General features: G+C 43.4%; 1 protein-coding gene across 1 annotated transcript in view; it reads left to right on the forward strand.

The window, feature by feature from the left end:
• Positions 1–200: 200 nt before the first annotated feature.
• The window catches only part of LOC144157769 (arylsulfatase B-like), a 47,308-nt gene continuing 27,638 nt past the window's right edge, over positions 201–19,870 (forward strand). Inside the window, exons 1-9 of the mRNA XM_077688536.1 lie at positions 201–305; positions 5,765–5,873; positions 6,435–6,594; positions 9,256–9,368; positions 9,918–10,028; positions 10,449–10,574; positions 11,701–11,827; positions 14,265–14,546; positions 15,555–15,693. Of these exons, the coding sequence (XP_077544662.1) occupies positions 5,766–5,873; positions 6,435–6,594; positions 9,256–9,368; positions 9,918–10,028; positions 10,449–10,574; positions 11,701–11,827; positions 14,265–14,546; positions 15,555–15,693 (1,166 nt within the window). The 5' untranslated portion in view covers positions 201–305; position 5,765. The remainder of the gene's footprint in view (positions 306–5,764; positions 5,874–6,434; positions 6,595–9,255; positions 9,369–9,917; positions 10,029–10,448; positions 10,575–11,700; positions 11,828–14,264; positions 14,547–15,554; positions 15,694–19,870) is intronic.

Raw genomic sequence — 19,870 nt, forward strand, 5'->3', positions numbered from 1 at the left:
CTGCAATGAAGTGTATCGTCAGCAAAGTTTCCGAACATTTGTGTCCTGGCTTCGTCGCGGACGGATATCCTGCAGCTGGAATAAGCTGCACTGGGTACTTACCAAGAACGTTCACCCCCGAAGATGCACGTTATTGGCCCGGTATATATGTTAGACTAATTTACAGCGACATTTTTTCAGTGAAGTACGGACAAAGTACGAACCGCATTTCCCGGTAAAGGTGCAACGGGGTCGTCCCTGTGTCGATGAGCACATTCGTTCATACACAAGTTTGTGATACCACCACCGGGAACGGGGCGGTTCAGGTGAGATTCATTCAGCGTATTTCTAAACAAAATCTTTTCATCTCTACGTTTCAAGCCCGGGCTTTGTGTAGTGCAGAAAATCGGTTGCAGAAAAAAGTTGTCGTGGTCGCAGCCAGCGCGAGCCAGGGATGGCGAGCCAGGAAAAGAAACAGGCAGCGCGAGAGGAGAGCTCTCACAAAAGGCGAAGGACCGTGCGCCAGGAAAGGGATACAGCAGCGCCAGAGGACGCACGGCCCAGTGTCAGTCGATAGGGTATCAGAATACCGTTATTGAGGCACGCAAGCCAGCAATGCCGGCCATTTTGGTATATATCAAATTAGCAAATGAGGAGGTTGCCGGTTTACTGATAAATATACCATCAATGGCAATGTGGATAGGGCAATTTACTTCGGATTTCAAGAGAAATTGTCTGTGAATATGTTGTGTTCTGCCCAGCAAAAAGTCTACTAGGCGTGAGCATGAAATCCACGTTAGGAACATCACTGAACGAAGAATACAAATGTTTGCGTAATTTTACTCTGTCGTATAAACTGGAGTAGTGTAACTAGCAACATGAATGCGAGTTGTTCTTTTGACGCCTTTCTAACGCTTTTTATACAGCCTACTGCAGACGTGTGCCACTCAAGCCACTAAAAAAACACCCGAAAAACGTAAACCATGGACGTCTGCAATTATATGACAGGATACGACATATTAATATCGTAATTTAGACATTTGTGAAGTCTAAGAAGGAGAGCGAACTTTGGAAGTATATTTTATTAGGAAACATGTTGGGGTCCAATCTGAAGAGATTCAAACGTAAGTTTTATTTTTAGAAATTTGACCAAAGCAGTATAGATCCCCGTATGGTATGGCAGACCGTTAAGGAAATTATGAGTACAGATATTTCCAAGATAATTCAGTTACACAGGTATGGTTTGTCCAGTGTCGAAGTGGCAAACATTTATTTCGCATTTTACGGCTGTTGTCAGACCCTTAATCAAAACTGTTCAAGTACCATGCCGACAGTTAATCCATTCAAATTTTCCTAATACAATACTTTACATCCCACCGACGAGAACGGAACAAAGGCTCAACTTTATCGTTATAAGACGCCTTTGCCGCCGGAGGTGATGACTTCAAATCATGACCACCAAAAGCAGTAATGATATAGTAAGCAGACCGCTTGCATATGTGGTCCTATTACCCACCGCATTTCAAGATGAACTAAAACTAGACGATGTGACCGCTTATTTCCACGGGTGGATTATCGAACAAATAAGCAAACTTTAGACGTATCTGTCCCTTCAATATTTGCGAAAATATTAGATTATAAACTAATGCCTTCTTGGGTTTTGTAGTTGTAACAACATAATTGTGAATGAAGAATTCGAATAAAACAAATACGACTACACCGACAGCACTACTACAAACAAGAAACATTTTTACACTTTGCAAATAGAGCAAGAAAGCATTTAACACTGGGTATAATTCTGGAGTGCAATACGGCAGTTGTCAGCGTTAGACATGATGTACTTTTAAAAAGCTTTCAGTCAATGGCATCCGTGGGGAAATCATCGTCACTCCTACTGAGCTATTTGTCAGGTAGAATACCGCATAGTGTAACAAATAATGTTAATTGAGACACACAATTATTCAATGCGGAGTTCCACAGAAATTTAGTTTACGGTTTAAATTTTTGCATATATAAACGATTTAATAAATGTACAGGCTATCTCGAGAGCTGTTTTATATGCTGATGATGCAAACGTGTTTTTCAAGGAAAACACATTGACAAACAATTTGACCAAGCGAATAACTAGACGGGGCGCTTAAGTGTAAGGCTTACTGGCACTAAATTTAACCTGAACACTAACGAAACTGCATACAGGCTTTATGGTTCGAAAAATAAAAATATTACTACTAACAATTGTATAAAGTTCCATTACACATGTATTAATTAATCACAAACTGTTCGTTTTCTAGATGTCTTGTTTAACGATTTTATGTCATGGACACCCACGTCGACACGCTACGAAAAGACCTTTCCAGGGCAGAAGGGGCTTTAAATACGCTACGGTGTTATCCTTAAACAAATATACAAGCGGCAAATATATTTTGCACTCGTCCATTCGAGTTTAGGTTACTATGGTTTGGTATGATCGACAGCAACGCAAACAAATCTAAATCATAAATGGCTTTACAAAAAGCGGCTCTGCGAGCAGTTTGTAACGCGCTACTCAACAAAGCCTCACGCCGTACTTTAGGAAGTACAGAATTTTAAACATATACAAATTACAACACTACAGGTTGGCATTAAAAGTATATCACCAAATATAAAACAGCACCTATGGAATGTTCACTAGTGACTAAGAAATATCACAAAAATCACGCCCTTATGAATAAAGAAATGAACTGACAGCAAAAACTTGCGTTAGGACACATTACGGGGACGAACTGGTTGGTTTCAAGAATAACAGACCTAACGTAACCTGCGCCCTGCAATATCTGGTCCACTTCAAACTAGATGTCACGGCATAGGTTTAAAAATAAAACAAACCATATCTTCTTCATTTGGCATTGCACATGTTCTGTGCGTTAGAACTCACCAATTATTTTACTGCTTTTGTTTGAAAAGCAAAAATGTTCACTTACTATATTAGTAACTACAAGAATATACCGCGCATTTACTTTTGTAAGTTGTGTTGCCTGTAATAATTTATATATATGTTAAAATGTTTTCTTTGTATCTAGTTGTGTGAGGCGAATTATTCAGTAAGAAGCTTGGTTTGTGTTTGCAAATAGCGCTTTTTACCCAGAATGTTTGTGGTGCAGCAGCTAATATTTCTTTGATTTCTGCAATCTTGATTTACTTGGTTTCGCTGTGCCTTGTGGGGTTGGCATGGTCTCATCAATCATTTCTTTGACTTTAGCCTTGCCACCGGAAGAAGTAGTTGAGTAAGCATTGTCTCGCATAAATTCCAACAGAAATAACGTCCAGCTCACCAATTGTAGCCGGTCGACCAGATGTGGTGGGCCAGCCCACATGCATTTGGGCGGTGACTGCTGCGGCGTGAAGTCAAGTCCTGGGAACACGCTACCACACCAGGCGATGTGCCAATCATGTTATGAGTGCGAAATAGCTAGCAATGATGACCGCGGATGTTATGAATGGGATGATGCTTACGTGGCTGCACTTCCACCTTCATTAAAATCGCCAAATATTCCACGAACAAAGGGAATTCATTTACAGTACTTTTCTTTTTACAACGCAGCCCTTAAGCACCCGTTGCCGTGGTTGAAAGGCGTCATTATCATCATCATCATCATCATAATCAGCCTATCTACACCTACTGCAGGGCAAAAGTCGCTCCCATTATTATCTAATTACCCCGGTCCTGTGCTAACTGTGACCAATTTATCCCCGCAAACTTCTTGATCTCATCTGATCATCTAACTTTCTCCCGCCCCCTGCAAAGATTGCCTTCTCTAGGGATACACTCTGTTACCCTCAATGACCACCGGTTATCTTGCCTTCACATTACATGCCCTGCCCAGGACCATTTCTTTTTCTTAATTTTTACTAATATGTCCTTATTGCGCGTTTGTTCCCTGACCCACTCCGCTCTCTTCTTGTCCCTTAATTTTACGCCTATCATCTTCGGCAACATTGCCCCCTTAGCCGTTCTCAATTTAAGTTGAACCTTTTTAGTGAGCCTCCAAGTTTCTGCCCCGTAGGTGAGTACCGGTAAAATGCAGCTGTCATATACTTTCTCCTTCAGAGAGAATGGTAGGCTCCCATTCATTATCTCATAATGTCTACCGTATGCACTCCACAACATGCTTATTCATCTAACATGTGCGAGATGGCTAGGATCGTGCTGACAAGTCCAACGCACCGGATGACTGTGCAGCTACGGCCGGCATAGTCGCGCAGTGAAAAGAGGTGCTTCCATGTGTACGTGTTAGTTCGTCACTTCCATTAGTTACGTCACATTCTAATTGCTACAGGAAGAATTGGCTCTAAGTGGAACTGGAAGTAGCTTGTTCGGCAAGCTTATAATCCCTGTCCATTTTCCTTGAATTTTCTCGGCCAAACACAATCGCAGCGATCTGTACATTATACGCCATACGTTATCTGCGGGCAACTTAGGGTATCGCAAGGCTATTCACGGCTTTCCTCAATAAACAGCCTGATTGATTGAAGGTGTCCTTAATAGTAGCGTCAGTGTTATTCTAGTGAATCAATCTCCCCAATGAACCTAACTTAAACTCTGTCGTCGTGGCCCCAATACGCACCCGGTCGTGGGTTTGAGCGGCATAGGGTATATGGCGTGTCCCGGTCGGAACGCATTCACTAGATGTGAAAACGCAGCACCGCATGAATGCACGACCGTAGGTCTGTATGCGGTGGCTAGGGTTTAGCACACGAGTGCTAACTGCACATACATGCATCCCTCAAATTTTTTTGCCTGAACATAAAGCAAAATGAAAACACCTAAGTAGATGCGCTGAAGATTCGTTTCATGAAGTATCCTATTTGTCGTCAAGATTTGTTTCTGAAAAATGTACGTAATTATGCAAACAATGCAGCCCCCTTCCCCGGTCGTGTGAAGGAGCAGACGACGGCAATGACAATGCTGCGGGCCTTTGTGTATAGACATACGGACGCCGAGAACATTAGCCTTCACGAATGGGTTGACTCTGGTACCTAACCAGGATGCCCTTAACAGCGCACACTTCACTGTCGAAATTGGGTGTCGATGTCCGGCGGTAAAATTTCGAGTCGGTGATATTTGGGAGAAGCACAATGACCGTTTCAGGAAATGCCCTAGGGAAAATAAATCAACAAAAGCTTAACAAGCGCTGCAATGCGAATGATGAATTCAAATACAAATAGGTGATATATCTGGAAACCTGCGAGGTAGATATGACTTGGGTCCGTACGAATGGCAGATCACCTAGCAATCTTTAGTTTGCAGTGTGTTCCTGTACCTACGGGTGTTCTCTTTTATTCTTCTTTCTCTTCCTAAATAGACAGCCGTGGGTGGAAATTTAATCCGGAATTTTCAGTGAGCAGCGCAACTTTTACGCCACTGAAACAATGCCGAGGACCAATTTATGTGGTCGTTATTACAAAATAAAAGATAAACAGAAAGTCATGAGCGGCATTTGTGTTGTTTCCGTGGGATACACAGGAAGCGCGCAATTCGCGGTGTATTAAAGACTTCACCTGGTTTCCTTTCATGATATGCCTCCCACCCTTCCTTCTTTACTGGTCACCTTTAAATCTTCTTCCTACAATACTTCCATACCGCCACCTTAAACTCCGCTTTTTCTAATTTCGCTGCGGCTTCAAAGATCTGACTACTATTCACGTGTTTATTAGGAGGTATAAAACTTTGTTATGATCGCGGAGATTGTAAATTTCTGCTAACGTGTTGCTCTATAAAGAATTATCCTTCTCTTCTTTTTCCAAGCATGCTGTGCGCTTCCATTCTGCTAATCCTCGCCACGACTGCACAGGAGGTTCTCGGGACGGTTTCCGGGAAGCCGCCTCACATCATTTTTATATTGGCGGATGACCTGGTAGGTGTATTTCTGCTTTCGGGGGCGTAAAATACAACAGAGCCAACTTTGAGTACTGCTTCCTGTTGAAGCGCGTGGCGATAATTACAATTAGGGTGCTGACTTTATAACGCTGTTGGGTCTTGAAAGCATTGTTGGCATTCGAAGGACGAAATCGCGACATCCGTCTGTAGTTATCCGTCCTTTATACGGTGTCAACCATGTTGTTAGCACTGCAAGAATGCAGTGTAAGACGCCTGCTACCGTCAAAAATTCTTACCGTCTAGCAGTTTAGCTGGCTGACGTATGAGTGGATTGCATACGTCTGATTGTTTTCTCACTAATGGAAAAGGCACAATGCTCAATGGTGATAGCAACTAGAGATACGGGCCTGTACTGTACAACCTCTGATAAACGCGCAAATTGCTATCTTTATTACCTCTAACAAATGTAAGGCAAAAGGTTGCACTTCATGCCAACGTAGACTAATGCACTATCTAATATCCTCTAGGTACGTCGTACCACGGAATACAAAGACGCGAAATGTTAAGCATGGTCCTACTAGCTTTTTTTTTCGCGCAGGGATGGGGAGACGTCAGCTTTCATGGGTCGCCTCAAATCCCGACACCCAATTTGGACTCGCTGGCCGCCGATGGGATCGTGCTCAACAGCCTCTACGCAGGGCCCACATGTGCACCATCAAGGGCAGCCCTAATGACGGGGCTCTACCCTGTTCGCTACGGTGCGTGCACTGCGACAGTCTTGGTGCTTTGTGAAAGGCATCTCACTTTCAAACTAAAGGAAATGTCCAGTTTCTACTGTTATTTTTAGGTCAACCTCACGTCTTCGCACAAGCATGGAGTTCAAATTTGGTGCGTGCATCTACGCGCGCACTCATACCGTTCTTTCCACGCAGCGCCATAGTTTCTGGATGTACCGAACCTTGAACTATGTATTTCCGTTGCACTGCAGATGCATGACTTGTATTTCATTTAACAAGGCCAATCCGGCTGTCCAAGACTTTGGTGGTCACCACAACGGAAGTCCGGAGAATGGTTAGGAAGTGTTCAGGATAAAGACCAGCCGCGGATTACAAAAAAATTTCCCCGCATTTCCCCGAGGGGAAGAATGTGAAAGTGCGAATGCAGGAGTTGAATTTGCGCGGTTCGGTAATGTTCGCGAAAGAGAGATCACACACACACACACACAACTACAAAGAAAGAAAGATGCATTTATTCACAGACACCTATGTGTGTTGTCGCTGTACTTGATTGCTAGAGCGGATCTTAGCTTTGAAATTTCGTGTCAGTACTCCTTTAAGCGGGTGCATTAGCCCTTCTCACACCCGATTCTTGGCCCATCGCCCTAAGTGGGTATGTGCTAAAGAAATTAGGAACTCTTCTTGGCCAATCGCCCTAAGTGGGTATGTGGTGCGGACGGACGGACGGCGGTGGACGCGTGATTCAGATTACTTGGCCAATCGCCCTAAGTGGGTATGTGCTAAAGAAATTAGGAACTCTTCTTCGCCAATCGCCCTAAGTGGGTATGTGGTGCGGACGGACGGACGGCGGTGGACGCGTGATTCAGGGTCGCTTAAGAAGTGCATTCGCACTTAAAAGAGATGAGAAGTTTGAGGCCCCTAAATTTCAAGGGCAACAACTGGCAATGAGGAAGTTGGTACGGGTAACAAGGGGTGATGCGCCGTGCACTGATGTATTAATTATTGTTATGGATGAGGATAGATGCGAAGTACGCAATATGGATTGGCAAATTCAGTTTAGTATGCGCTTTTTATCACTAGTAGTTGCACACAAAACATGACGCTATCTGCACTCTAAGAGTTTGCGGAGAGAGGACGTTCACGTACGCTAGAAAATTGTCAATAAATGTTTGTGTTTTACCACGGATCTTTTCTACAGATATATGGTGCATACTTTCTATTGCAGGAAGCCATTTTTACAACCGGTTATTTTTCAGACTTTTTTGGTGTCTTTGTTGCGGGCGAAAAAATTGGGGCGTCCCCACGCCAGCGGATGCGGCAAAATCTACAATCGCACTTCGCCGATGTGCGCTCATCCGTCCTTTACGAGTGAACGCATAGATAGGCGCAAACAACATGGAGACATTAAGCTATGGAAACACCTGTCTTAAACGTCGCCCACTTGGCAGGGGCTCTCGTACAGGCGAGAAAGACATCGACAAAGACATCTCAGAAAGACATCGACAACGTTGTTGATTGCGTTATTTGTAACAATGGCCGCAGCAGCGTTACGAAATTTACGAAAATATCTTTTTATCTGTTCATTTATAGCTTCAGTATATCGCTACCGCGGTTTCCATGTGCAACAGGAGTGGCGCATTGTAGGAGACCCTTTGGGATTTCGCCCTCGCATCATTCTCGGGTGGTTACTATCAGCAGCGATAAAAAAAGTCAGAGTGCTGCCCTCGGGACTACCTCGTCAAGTCACTTCAGATTTGTATATGCACCTGAGCCTGAATGTCAGGGCATCACTTGCCCTGGATTTTGTAGCGCGCAACATTTTCTAGTTTTATAAAGCGGTACTAACATTTAGCGTCAGGAACAAATGGCGAGCCCCTACATACATCGATGACACTTAATTTTGAGGCGTTCACGTCTCCACTCGCCCACTTGTGTACACATTGGCAACATAGGTATTTTATAGAGCGTCGTTATCGCGTTGCGTTAATAAAAAAAAAACAATCGTGCCCAGTAACGAACACCAGCGTCTAAAAGTGAGGTTTGATCAGCCAATACTTTTTTTCTGTAACGCATACAAATGAATTACTTGTGAAGGCCAATGAACGTACAAGCAAGAATTAAAAAAATTCTACACACCCACCCCCTTTCAATTACTTGCCAAACAGGCTCTCGCCAATATTATATGTCACCGCAGTCATCACTGAAAAGCAGTAGTCAGGGCTTTATGACCCCGACGGAAATACTTTTAACAATCTAGAGGGTGGCAATAGCCCGAAGTGGGTTTCTGTGGGCGGGAAGTATACAGTTGCACAGAGAAGGTTGTCGTAAATTGCATAAGCGGCTCCGTTTTGTCGGAAGTGCCAGCAGTTACACGGTGTCACCGCCGATTTATCTTATATGCTTGCAGACCTTGCAGGCTGAATTCATACATACTTTTGAATGTTCGAGCGAAGCTTCTACATAGTGCTCCTAGTTTTGAGCACTCTTCCCCAAAAGAAAACCCAGATTACTGAACATGTGTACATTTATTAGTTTGCTTACATTGGCGGGTGCATATGTATAGCGAGTACGCAATGCACTGTGCTATGCACGTAGCTATGCTGGGAGTGGGTTATTTGTCTGCCTTTCAGGCGACATCCTCGCCCAAATGATTGAGCCTTCGTAACTAATGTGCCTCTGCAGGTTTGCAGGACAGCATGCTCCTTCCAGTTTCCAGGCATGGTCTTCCGCTCAACATCCCCTTGCTCCCTGAACACCTAGGAAATCTTGGTTACAAAAGCCACATCGTGGGCAAGGTCTGCTTCTTTTGTTGTAGCCATTTACATATGCATGAGTTTCTGTGCTGTAATATTTGCGTGTTGCGTAGCCAAATGACATTGTATCTTTTAAAAAGGTATTCTGAAAAGTTATTTTTTGTTTTTGGCGCGTTTAGGGCTGTAATGGCTTTTCTTCATACAAAACTGGCTCCTTAGGTTGTGATGGATGGTAGTACCTCTTGTAATAGAAAGTAACATAATGTACATAACTGGAATAATCCGAAAGCAGCGTTCTGCAGCCTATTTCTTCTGCAAAAGTTAAACTAAACCAAACACGGTTCAATAAGTGTCTTTTTTTTAAACATTGCTAGTAGCAAACTAATGGGTCTATAAAGTGAACACCAATTTTCAGAACATGTTTGGCTATCGTTCGTTGTATGTTAGATTTTGTGAAACCACTTTTTCCCGCACAAAGTTTATATGTTAACAGCCATTAGGATAAAAAATTGCTGCTGTATTGGCATCATTTTAGGGTTCCTTCCCTTGAACAAATTCATAGAAACTCCCACTGAAAACTAATTTTCGCAGTGGCACCTCGGGTGTTCCAGTTGGAACCACACACCGACGAGCCGAGGCTTCGACAGCCACGTTGGCTACCTCAATCACGGCCAGCGGTATAGCGCCCACACGGTAACATACGTAAGGATCCGTTTTTGCACCGCCGAGGTCATCGGTTAGTGCTTGCAGCCGGAGATGGAGTGTTAAAAGAAAACGATATTTGTATTTCAACCTGTTTTGAACTGTTGACCCATGGATGGCGATTCGGGCCCAATATTCCCTGTGCCACGGTAGGACGATGCTTTCTGCTTCCAATTTGTCAAGGTGACCAATTTGTGGTGCCCGGAACTGCTGTATGAACGCGGGAGTCATTCTTACTGCATTGTTTTCTCCACATTTTCAGTGACACCCAATGGCAGCTCATGCGAGCAGCTGTGTAATTGCAAGCCTCGGTTAAACTCCTTGTAGTGCTATCCCAACCAATCTATCCTGGCCTGACTGTGTCTCAAAAGGAAGTATAGTTGTTCGCCCTTGCGTCTGCTTTTCCATTGTCGCCTGCAGAAAGGCCACTGCGGTTACGACTTTTGGTTCAACCAAGACCTCCTTGAAAGTGTGTCCGGCGTCTACTCAATGGACATCTTTCTGTCGAGGGCCACTACCGTCATTAGAGATCACGACATCTCCGAGGTTGGTGAGCTAGAGGAGCTGAGATGAATTTGATATTTAATTGTATTTAAAACACCAAGTGCATTTAGAACATAAGTGCACTTAAAACATCAAGTGATGTTGATGTTTTAAGTGCGAATAAGATATCTGAGTGAACGGCATGTTGTACACAATGGCGGTATAACGTTGCTGTCTTGCATTCAAAATATATGATCAATCTCTGCCTTGTGGCGACAGAATTAACGGCAAAGGAACATTCTACTGCTTCGATGGACTACGGGGTCACCTCCGTTAGTGGCGCATTGTAAAGCATCGTGTCCAGAATAAATTTTTAGCATGCAGTTATTTTTTCTTTGCCATATTTTCGGAGCTACTTCGTGAGCGCCTAATATTTTGCTGCAATAGTGAACAAAAAAAGCAAATTTAAAACGGACTTCTGAGTAACGCTCAATTTATTGTACATCGCAAGATCGTTATCCGCTTCTGCGAAATGTAACTATACGCACATTATCTCTCGTAAACACAAATGTAGCTGCTTTTGATGTTAACCTTTTTGATAGGTGTTCTATCTGGAATATTTTCAAATGGGGTTCTAAATAGGTGGACCGGGAACTTCTCTGCGCTACTGAGAAACAATGTCCCCATACCTAAACCTCTTTGTCTGAAATTAGTTAGGTAGGGAATGCTGGTCTGTAATAAAAGACATGCAACAAGATGTTACAATTATTAAATAGTCCGTTCACACAAAAAATAGTGATTGGTGTGACAGTGATTGTGGCAAGTGTAAAATACGCTCCCAAGCGGTAACTGCACTCCTAAGTTGGTGCACTCACCGTCGAAACATTGTGGCGATACAGCCAACTAACAATAGCCGTACTGCCAAAGTACAGGGTAAGGTATCTTTTCCTTACTTGAAAGGTGACAAATTTCTTGTCAAGCGTAGTACACGGCAAGCAGATTGCATATTTGAGCATATACATAGACGTGGTATTTTCTTCATAAGAAATCTTTTCCAGAAATCAAAAGTCCTGGCACGGCATGTCACAATTGTGCATTGTGCCAAAAATTTATTTTGTTTTCTGTGTATTTTTTAGCTCCTTTTTTAAAGAAAGCCAAAATTACAACCTCACATTGCTGTTTTACCCAGCCGCTGTTCCTGTTCTTCAGCATGCAAGCACCCCACATTGGAACCGGAGACCACATGTTTGAAGCACCCGCTGAAAATATAGCCAAGTTTGATCACATCGGAGATGCAGAAAGATCTATGTACGCTGGTAAGTCGGTGTGCACACCAATCTCAGCCTATTAAGGTCGGAAAAAAGTTGGTTGAAAATTTTCCAGGAAACAAATCCGCGACGTGATAACCACCAATCGATAAACTCAGCAATACGCTCTATATATTTATTGCAGACAAAAGACAAATGGTACGCAATTACACCCGCTCTCCTTTACATAGGTAGGCGAGCCCCCTTCTTTGCAAATGAAAAAAAAAAAACAGGGAACTCAGAACCTGTGTTTTGGTTGTTAAAGATAGGCTGGGAGGATTCAAATATGTGTTTGAGTTGCACCCAGGGTGAGAATATAAATTTCTAGATGCGAAGCATCTTATGCTTGGGGCTGTGTCTCTCCCTCTCTTGTTGTTGTCTGCCGTCCACACTCTACGGCGGATGTGTGTCTCTTCAGCCCCGCAAGCGTTTGGGCTTACGTCAGCGCAGTCCACTATGAAAAGATATAGTTAGGCAGCGGACGGGTTTGATCCCATGAACTTCTGGCCGCAATGAGAGGTACCTGGCGCTCTTCCCACTGCGCTACAAACCAAGACGGGAGAATGTGCTACGAACGCGCCTTATGTCCTTCACTCTTTCAAACTGCAATCGATAAAACGAAGACACGCGAAGCTGAACGTAAACGAAAACGACGAAATGAAAACTTCAGAGGAGGATGTTGAATTTCCTCCGGGAAAAGTTTGGCAGAAGGCGCCACACCTTTCTCTTTCATTTTTAACCGGGGTGTCGGTCTGTTCGCTGTCTCTACTGTTCTCTAAATGTTTCTACATTTCTCTGTGTCTACATGGGGGTTCAGAATACGTTCCCGTTTATGCTCCCATAAATGAAACAACATAATGGCCACACAACAGAACCCCCTGGCCCTTAGATACTGTACAACATTCACCACTCATCACTGCAGTCATCGCCCATTTTGCGTAGCAAGCGCTGTAACAGTGTCACTAGCAGGGCTGACCTCACCAGTTCGCATTGAAGAGCCCCTCTATAGTACATTGGGAACCAAAGATCGGCTTCGCTTGCTACGGGACTTTGAACTAGAAAAATCCCTTTAGATCGTAAACAGTGCAAGCATCTTTAGATATGTGCTTTCTCGCACTCTGATGTTTCTATATTTCTTTACCTTTGTTTCCTGCTCAGTTTCTTTGCGCTATGTATATTGTATTTCAATTACGAGTTAGCATTAAGGACCTCCTGTTCAAATTTAAATTATGTCCGAACTTCATAAGCAGCATTTCTTTGCTCTCATTTTCAAGTGTGTCTGTTTGCCGTCTCCCTGCTGTACTTGTTATATCCAACGTTCACCACTCATCACTGTAGTCATCCCATTCTAGCGTAGCAAGCCCTGTCACGAAGAAGGTTGACCACACCAGTTTCCACTAAAGCGCCATCTCTCTCTATTGGTTAAGATGTAACCCACGGTATTTGTCGGCCTGCCTTCACAGACGGAACAAGCCCGGGGCTGAGACTAGCGGAAGTTTTCTTAAAGTGACAGGCGCCGGTGCTTTTTATAAGCCAACGACTGGGCATGCATTGTAGCCCGGCTTTTTTGTAGCATCATATATTTTTAAAACGTGGACCCTCTTACTGCCACTGCCCTGCTTTCTTCCTGCTTTTCAAGTACTGGCAGCGAAATTGGCACGAAGGGTATATTAAAAAGCTACAATACGCTTTTGCAGCTAAGCAGTGAACATTACAGTGAAGTTTAGACCACCAGTCCCCAAACTAAAACAAATATTGTCGGTCTGCATTATTTCTTTTTGGGAGCAGGTCAGCGTTTTTGTCCAAAACGTTTTGTCTGCTGCTCCCGAACAATTAACGACGTCTTGACTTTTCTTACAAAAGTGACCTGTTGCGAAACTTTTCATCATTTCGATCTAACCTAAAAGAATTACCATGTCTTTCTAAAGAAGGTTAGTAGAAGCGCGAGAGCTGACAGAACGTCCACTTTTCGCTGAACGTTTGTCTAATCGATCGTAAAACGTTCAAAGACCCAAATTGTAAACTAAGAAAAACCCCATGCGACGATTTTTCGTCAGCTAAGCAAACGGAAATACGAGCCATTTTAATCTATACCGATTCGTGATGTACGTGCTAGAGGTATACTACTGTACTTATTCGTCATCTTAGATGTGGGCATTGTCTTGTACATAACCATTGTTTTTTGCGATTTGCGAGTAAGAGTTCTTCAACAATGGAACCCCGGTTTCTTACAGGCGTCCTGAGCCCAGAGTCTTATCAGAGCTTTTCGGTGAACCAAACCCTGTATAGTGAAAAGCTTAAATATTTATACAGAACGCCACCGGTTTCACTCAGAAAGCTTTTGCTTTAAAAAGCAGGATAGCCGAGATTTCAGGGTGGATTAACTGTCTTGTGTTATGAAAACGAGCTGCAGGAAGAATTGTAACGCCAAAACTATGTCACTCAGGGATGATGGACACATTGGACCAGGCGGTGGGTGTCGTCCTGGACGCTCTTCATGAGAGGAGCATGCTGGAGAATTGCATCATCGTCTTTTCGAGTGACAATGGCGCCGACCTTCTGGGCCGTGGTTCCAGTTGGCCCTTACGGGGTACAAAGGGTACCTTGTGGGAGGGTGGCGTGCGCACGCCGGCGTTTGTTTGGTCACCCCTGTTGGAAGCCAGGGGACAAGTCTCCTGGGACTTGATGCACTTCGTGGACTGGTTGCCCACCTTTTATCAGATAGCTGGTAAGCTCATTTCCACTCACTAAAGGCGGACGCACACATGAGTAGGACTGATAGAGTACGCCTGCAACATATTGCCGCGAACCATGCATTGGGTTTGTTTACGTTTTCTTTTTACCGAGGGGCTGCGCCGGGTTGTGTTATCTGTGTTACTGGTGTGCGAAGTGAAGCCCGTATTCCATTATTTATTTTTATGCCGCACGTGTTATCTCTTTTGATAGGGAGAGCGTTTAGAACTAACCTCTAACAGCATAGAATAACCTTCTTTGATCTTTAGTGTTCTGGATGAAATCCACGGTTCGAGAAACACTCGCGCCCAAAGATAAATGCCCGCAGAGCATTCTCCGCGGCATTCGATTCGCCGACACTCGCTTTCGTACGTCACTTTTTTGACTGCTGCTTCGCCGTCTGTGTATTCTTTTAGTTAGGGGAGCACAAGTTCGCTCCAATAAAATTGTCTTTTCTTCAAGTCAACAGCCTCATCTTCTGCTTAGTGATAATATTCAGTCACTTTAGAGCGAAACTTCAGCAGGAACTAATGCAGTTGAGCCAACAAGCATAGGAAATAGGTATCGCCAACCTCCCACAATTGCTCGTGGCTTTTTTGTATATGTAAATCTTGGCGTATTGGACGCTTGCGCCCGGAAAAAGAAAACATGACTTTTTTTCTTCAGATAAATTAGAAAAAAGTGCTGAGTTCGGCCTTGTAGTTCCTTGCGCAAATTCTATTTCATAAAACCTGCAATTTTTTTCTGTTTAAACTGTTCGAAGAGGGTTTCCGGACGTGTTAAAGCGGGATAAATCTGTTCTTCGGAATGAGGGCTACCGAAACATGGTGTCGTTTCCAGAGAGCAATCTCAATACCCCCTCAAAAAAAAATTATTTATATGAAAGCTACCAAATTGACTCAGCTTCGCTGATCTCTATGGTGGCTCTCCATAGCTCCCAAAGCTCAGTTCATGGCGCATTTTGCTGCTGAAGAATATTCGTTTTTTACTGTGCTCCACGCAGGAGGCAACGTTGATGACCTTGGCCCCATCGATGGCGTCAGTCAATGGGATACGCTGTTGAGAGGCGCACCTTCGAAGCGACAGGAACTCCTGCTCGGTTTTAATGGTCTCAGCGAAACCGGCGCATACAGAAGCGACAGGTAAGCCAGTGACGTCTGATTTCTCCTATTTTCAATATAGTATTTTTTATACTCTCCTATGGCAGACAAGGCAGAGACGGGAGCAGAACTCCGTGCACAAACTGAACGAATCGAATCACTCAATAGCGGTCACCCTTAAGTTGATACGACCCACTGCGCTGCATTTAAAATAAGGCATTGGTATCAAGTTGATTCTTCAAGGACATTATCATGCCAGGTGCTTTCGCAAGTGTTAACTTGGTAACAATACAAAACTTCAAAAATATAAAACCAACACAAACAAGAGGCCGTCCTGGCTTTATTACTGAGGCTTCGTTGATAAAGCGCCGAAAGGGGGTTTATGGTTTCTAATGTATTTTGAGCATGTGATGGAAGTGAGTTGCGCAGAACGGGAAGATTTGCCATTCTAGATATTCAGTCGCAACAGCGGCCTTCCAACCATACCATGTAAGAAGTGAGCTCTAGCATTTCTATTTAACACGCGTGTATATGTGTCACGTGGATTTTATTGGAGCAATGAACTGTTTGTTACTTTTAATATTTTAAGCAGTAAAATAAATCTAGAGGTCGCCGTGAAGGTTCAACAGTAGCTTCTCTTCAGGGATAAACCTTTCTAGAAAAGACGATATTACTTAACAAAAATTTCTAACGTACGAAAAGTACAAAATAATGACACACCTTTCGGGATTAGGGCAGACGACGTTTCAGAAAAAAGGGAAGGAGAATATACAGAAGTTGCAGTGGCTTCTGTTTAATGACTACTTTGCGTAGACGGCTGGTATAGCACTGTGCGAGGGCTCATTCATTTTGAAGAACTCTCCAAAAACCTGGCTCCCTTGTACACACGCGGCTTATCTGCTTTGGTGAAAATGCATGAGCCATGTTAAAGTCATTTACGTCCTAATTGGAGAAAGCTCTCTAGTGAAGCCAGAAGGGTCTACTAGTTATTGCTGCTGAAGTTTTATTTGTCGTTGAAAGTTGTCTTTATTCCTTCAAAACCATAGACGATGGTGAATGTTTTTTAAACTTACCTAAAACGGGCGTGGGAACTAGCAGGACAAATACTGTTAGACACTATTCAAAGTCTATTGAGGCACCTCATTCCTAAAAATACTTAGTAGAAGTTGAGATAAGAGCTACGTAGGCTTGATAGCCGCAGCCACAATACTTGCAAAACATTTTTTTTATATCGGCTCGTCAATACACACGCCGTGATGCTAACGAGCCACACACTGCGACGCACCAACGTTTCCTGGTCTGAGCCCGGAATTGTACGCTCATTTTAAACCATTGAAATACGTAATCCTTTCAGATGTGGCAGTACCAACCTTTTATTCCTCGTAGCTCACGGGGGTCATGCCCGCTGATTACAGTGCGTGTCCCCTGAAACTGTTGTGTGTGCCTTGTGGAGCTGTTTATATGAAGCAGTGTAGCTGCTTTAACGGATGAAACCCTGAAGGTTTTCCGCGTTTACGTGTATGTTTTATGCCCAATTGACAGGACCGCTGACCAGGAATTGCCACGAAGTTGTATTTATTGGTGCGTGGTTTGGTTTTCGCCATTGTTCTTCCATAATTCCCAATGAAATCTGACGTCACCACACACACGTATTCGCTGGCAACGTTCAACACACGCACTCCGTCTAGTGAGGGATCTTAGCTGTACTACTAGTGGAGGTGTGAGATATAAGGTAGAATACTGTAGGAGTACGCGGAGTTAGAGGGACCAGCGAAACCTTCATGAAGCACACTTGCGAGAATATGTTGTGCTACAGTGGACTCAAGAGAAGAGAGAACACGTTGTGGGATTTTTATTCCACAGAGAAATAGTAGGAAACGTGGAGAGGTTTTTCAGCATTGGCGAGATGGTCGCGGTTTTTGTGATCGAGATAGTACACGCCTATGCGCCAAAACCCAGCAATTATAACAAAGCCGTAGATAGCTTTTACGAGGAAGGCGAATTAGCAATGAATAAGTCAACAACACAGGTCACGATTCTGATGGGAGACGTTTAAAGCAAATGCTGTTTAGAAGCAAATGGGAGCAAGGTTAGTGGAAACCTTCCTTATAGACAATCGAGACAGTCGAGACAAAACACTGGTGTGAGTTGCAGAGAGAAATAACCTGTGATTGATGGGCACCTTTTTACCAACGAAAGAAAAGAAAGGACATAGAAAAGTCCCGATGGTACAACCAAAAAACATTGCCCTCATTTTACATGACGACACATGTATTCAGCAAGGCGTAGAGGTGATATGTACGATTCAGAGTTGGGACCATGGGATGGTAAGACGCAAGCTTAGGCTGAATCTCAAAACAGAAAAGAGGAAACTCACTAAAACTGATAAACTCATCATGGAGTCAGTCAGGGCCAGATCACAGGAGTTTAAAATTACTCTTCAAAACAGGTTCACGAAACAACAGCAGCAGGACGAGGCAAGGGTAGACAGGATAAATGACAACCCAACATCGGCAATCAGAGAATGAGCAGCAGCTTTGGGAGGAGAGACATGTAAGGAACAAACTGACAAACTAAGAAAACGAAGGAAATAATGGTAAAACGTAAGGACATGAAAGAGTCCAGTTTGGCAGACCAGATTGAATAACCCGAGCTGTTTAAAATATTGATCAGACATAAAACAAATTACACTAGTGCAGTGAGACAATTCTGCAAGTAGGCGGCCCTTTCAGAGCGACTAAGAAAAAGCTAGTCATCGGGAAAGACTCCATGCAAGCACTCAGAAACCGCCAGGGTAACATTACGCACAACTTGGACGAAATAATAAAGGTAGCAGAACGATTCTACACAAAGTCGATATGCCAAAGACGTTATTCGAGGGGAAAGTACTAATTATACAAGCTCAACTTCCGATATCTGACTAGTAACTAAAGAGGAGGTAGGAACGGCTCTTAAAATTATGAAAAAGGAAAAGCTGCAAGTGATGAGGGCCTAACCGTGGATCACATGAAGGAGGGAGGAGATATTTTACTGGATGAGATTTCCGCACTGTTTTCAGAATATTTGAAGACTGAAAAAGGGTCCATAGCCCGCAAAACGGCAAAATTATAGATTATTAACACGGAAGATACCAAGGACCTCAAGAATTAGGAGCCGTCACCCTACGGTCTGTTGTGTACAAGCTATTTACCAAAGTCATACTTAGCCGCTAGGTAACACTATGAATTTCCTATAGGTCCCAAAGAATGGGCTGGGTTCAGGAAAGGGTAATAACTTTGAATCACATCCATGATCTCAATAAACCGATAGAAAAATCCTCAGAATAAATACACTGAACCCCTTTACGTGGCATTCATCGACTATAGGAAAGCGTTTGATTCCGTACTCACCACAGCCTTGCTAGAAGCACTAAACGACCAAGGGATAGAGAAGACCCAGATAAGCATTATAAAAGATATTTATAAAGACTGCATTCCCAAATTACCCTCCACAAGCAAAGCTGTAAATGCCCGATCCGAAAGGGAGTGAGACAGGGAGATACCATTTCGCCAAAACTATTCATAGCGTGTCTACATATGGAATTTACAAAGCTTGAGTGGGAAAATATAGAATTAAGGATAAACTGGAAATACTTGAGCCACTTGGGGTTGTGAGCTTGCTGAGTGAGACTACAGAACACCTGCAAAGAATGCGTGAGGGACTCCAATCAAAAAGCATGGCGGTAAGGCAGAAAATAAATATGAATTAATCTGAAGTAATGAGGTATAAACATCAAAAACGCCCTCTTCAGCTTAGGAACGGACGCCCTAAAGAATTAAAAAATATTACTATTATGAACCAATAGTTGGTGCTGACAAAAACAGGGACAGGGAAATTCGTTGCATTGCAGATATAAGTTGGCGACCACTCGGCTACCACTCCCAAAGACTAAAAAGTAAGCTACCTCTGCCACTCAAAAAAAATCTACAACCAGTTTTTACTGCCAGTTATTGCATATGGAGCTTTGAAACATGGCGCCTTAGTAAGCAACCTGAAAGAAAACATAGGTCGGCTCAGCGGGCACTAGAACGAATAATGATAAGAGTAACACTCAAAGACAGGAAATGAGCTACCTGGTTCGGAGAACAATCTACGTTAGAAGATATCATATTTCAAGTAGGAAAATGAAAGGGTCTCGGGCGTCCCATGGCGTGAGACGTACCGACAAGCAGAGGCAAAT

This window comes from Haemaphysalis longicornis, unplaced genomic scaffold, assembly GCF_048455015.1.
Source record: "Haemaphysalis longicornis isolate Haplotype H1 unplaced genomic scaffold, Haemaphysalis longicornis Haplotype H1 scaffold_10, whole genome shotgun sequence".
NCBI classification, from domain to species: Eukaryota; Metazoa; Arthropoda; class Arachnida; order Ixodida; family Ixodidae; genus Haemaphysalis; species Haemaphysalis longicornis.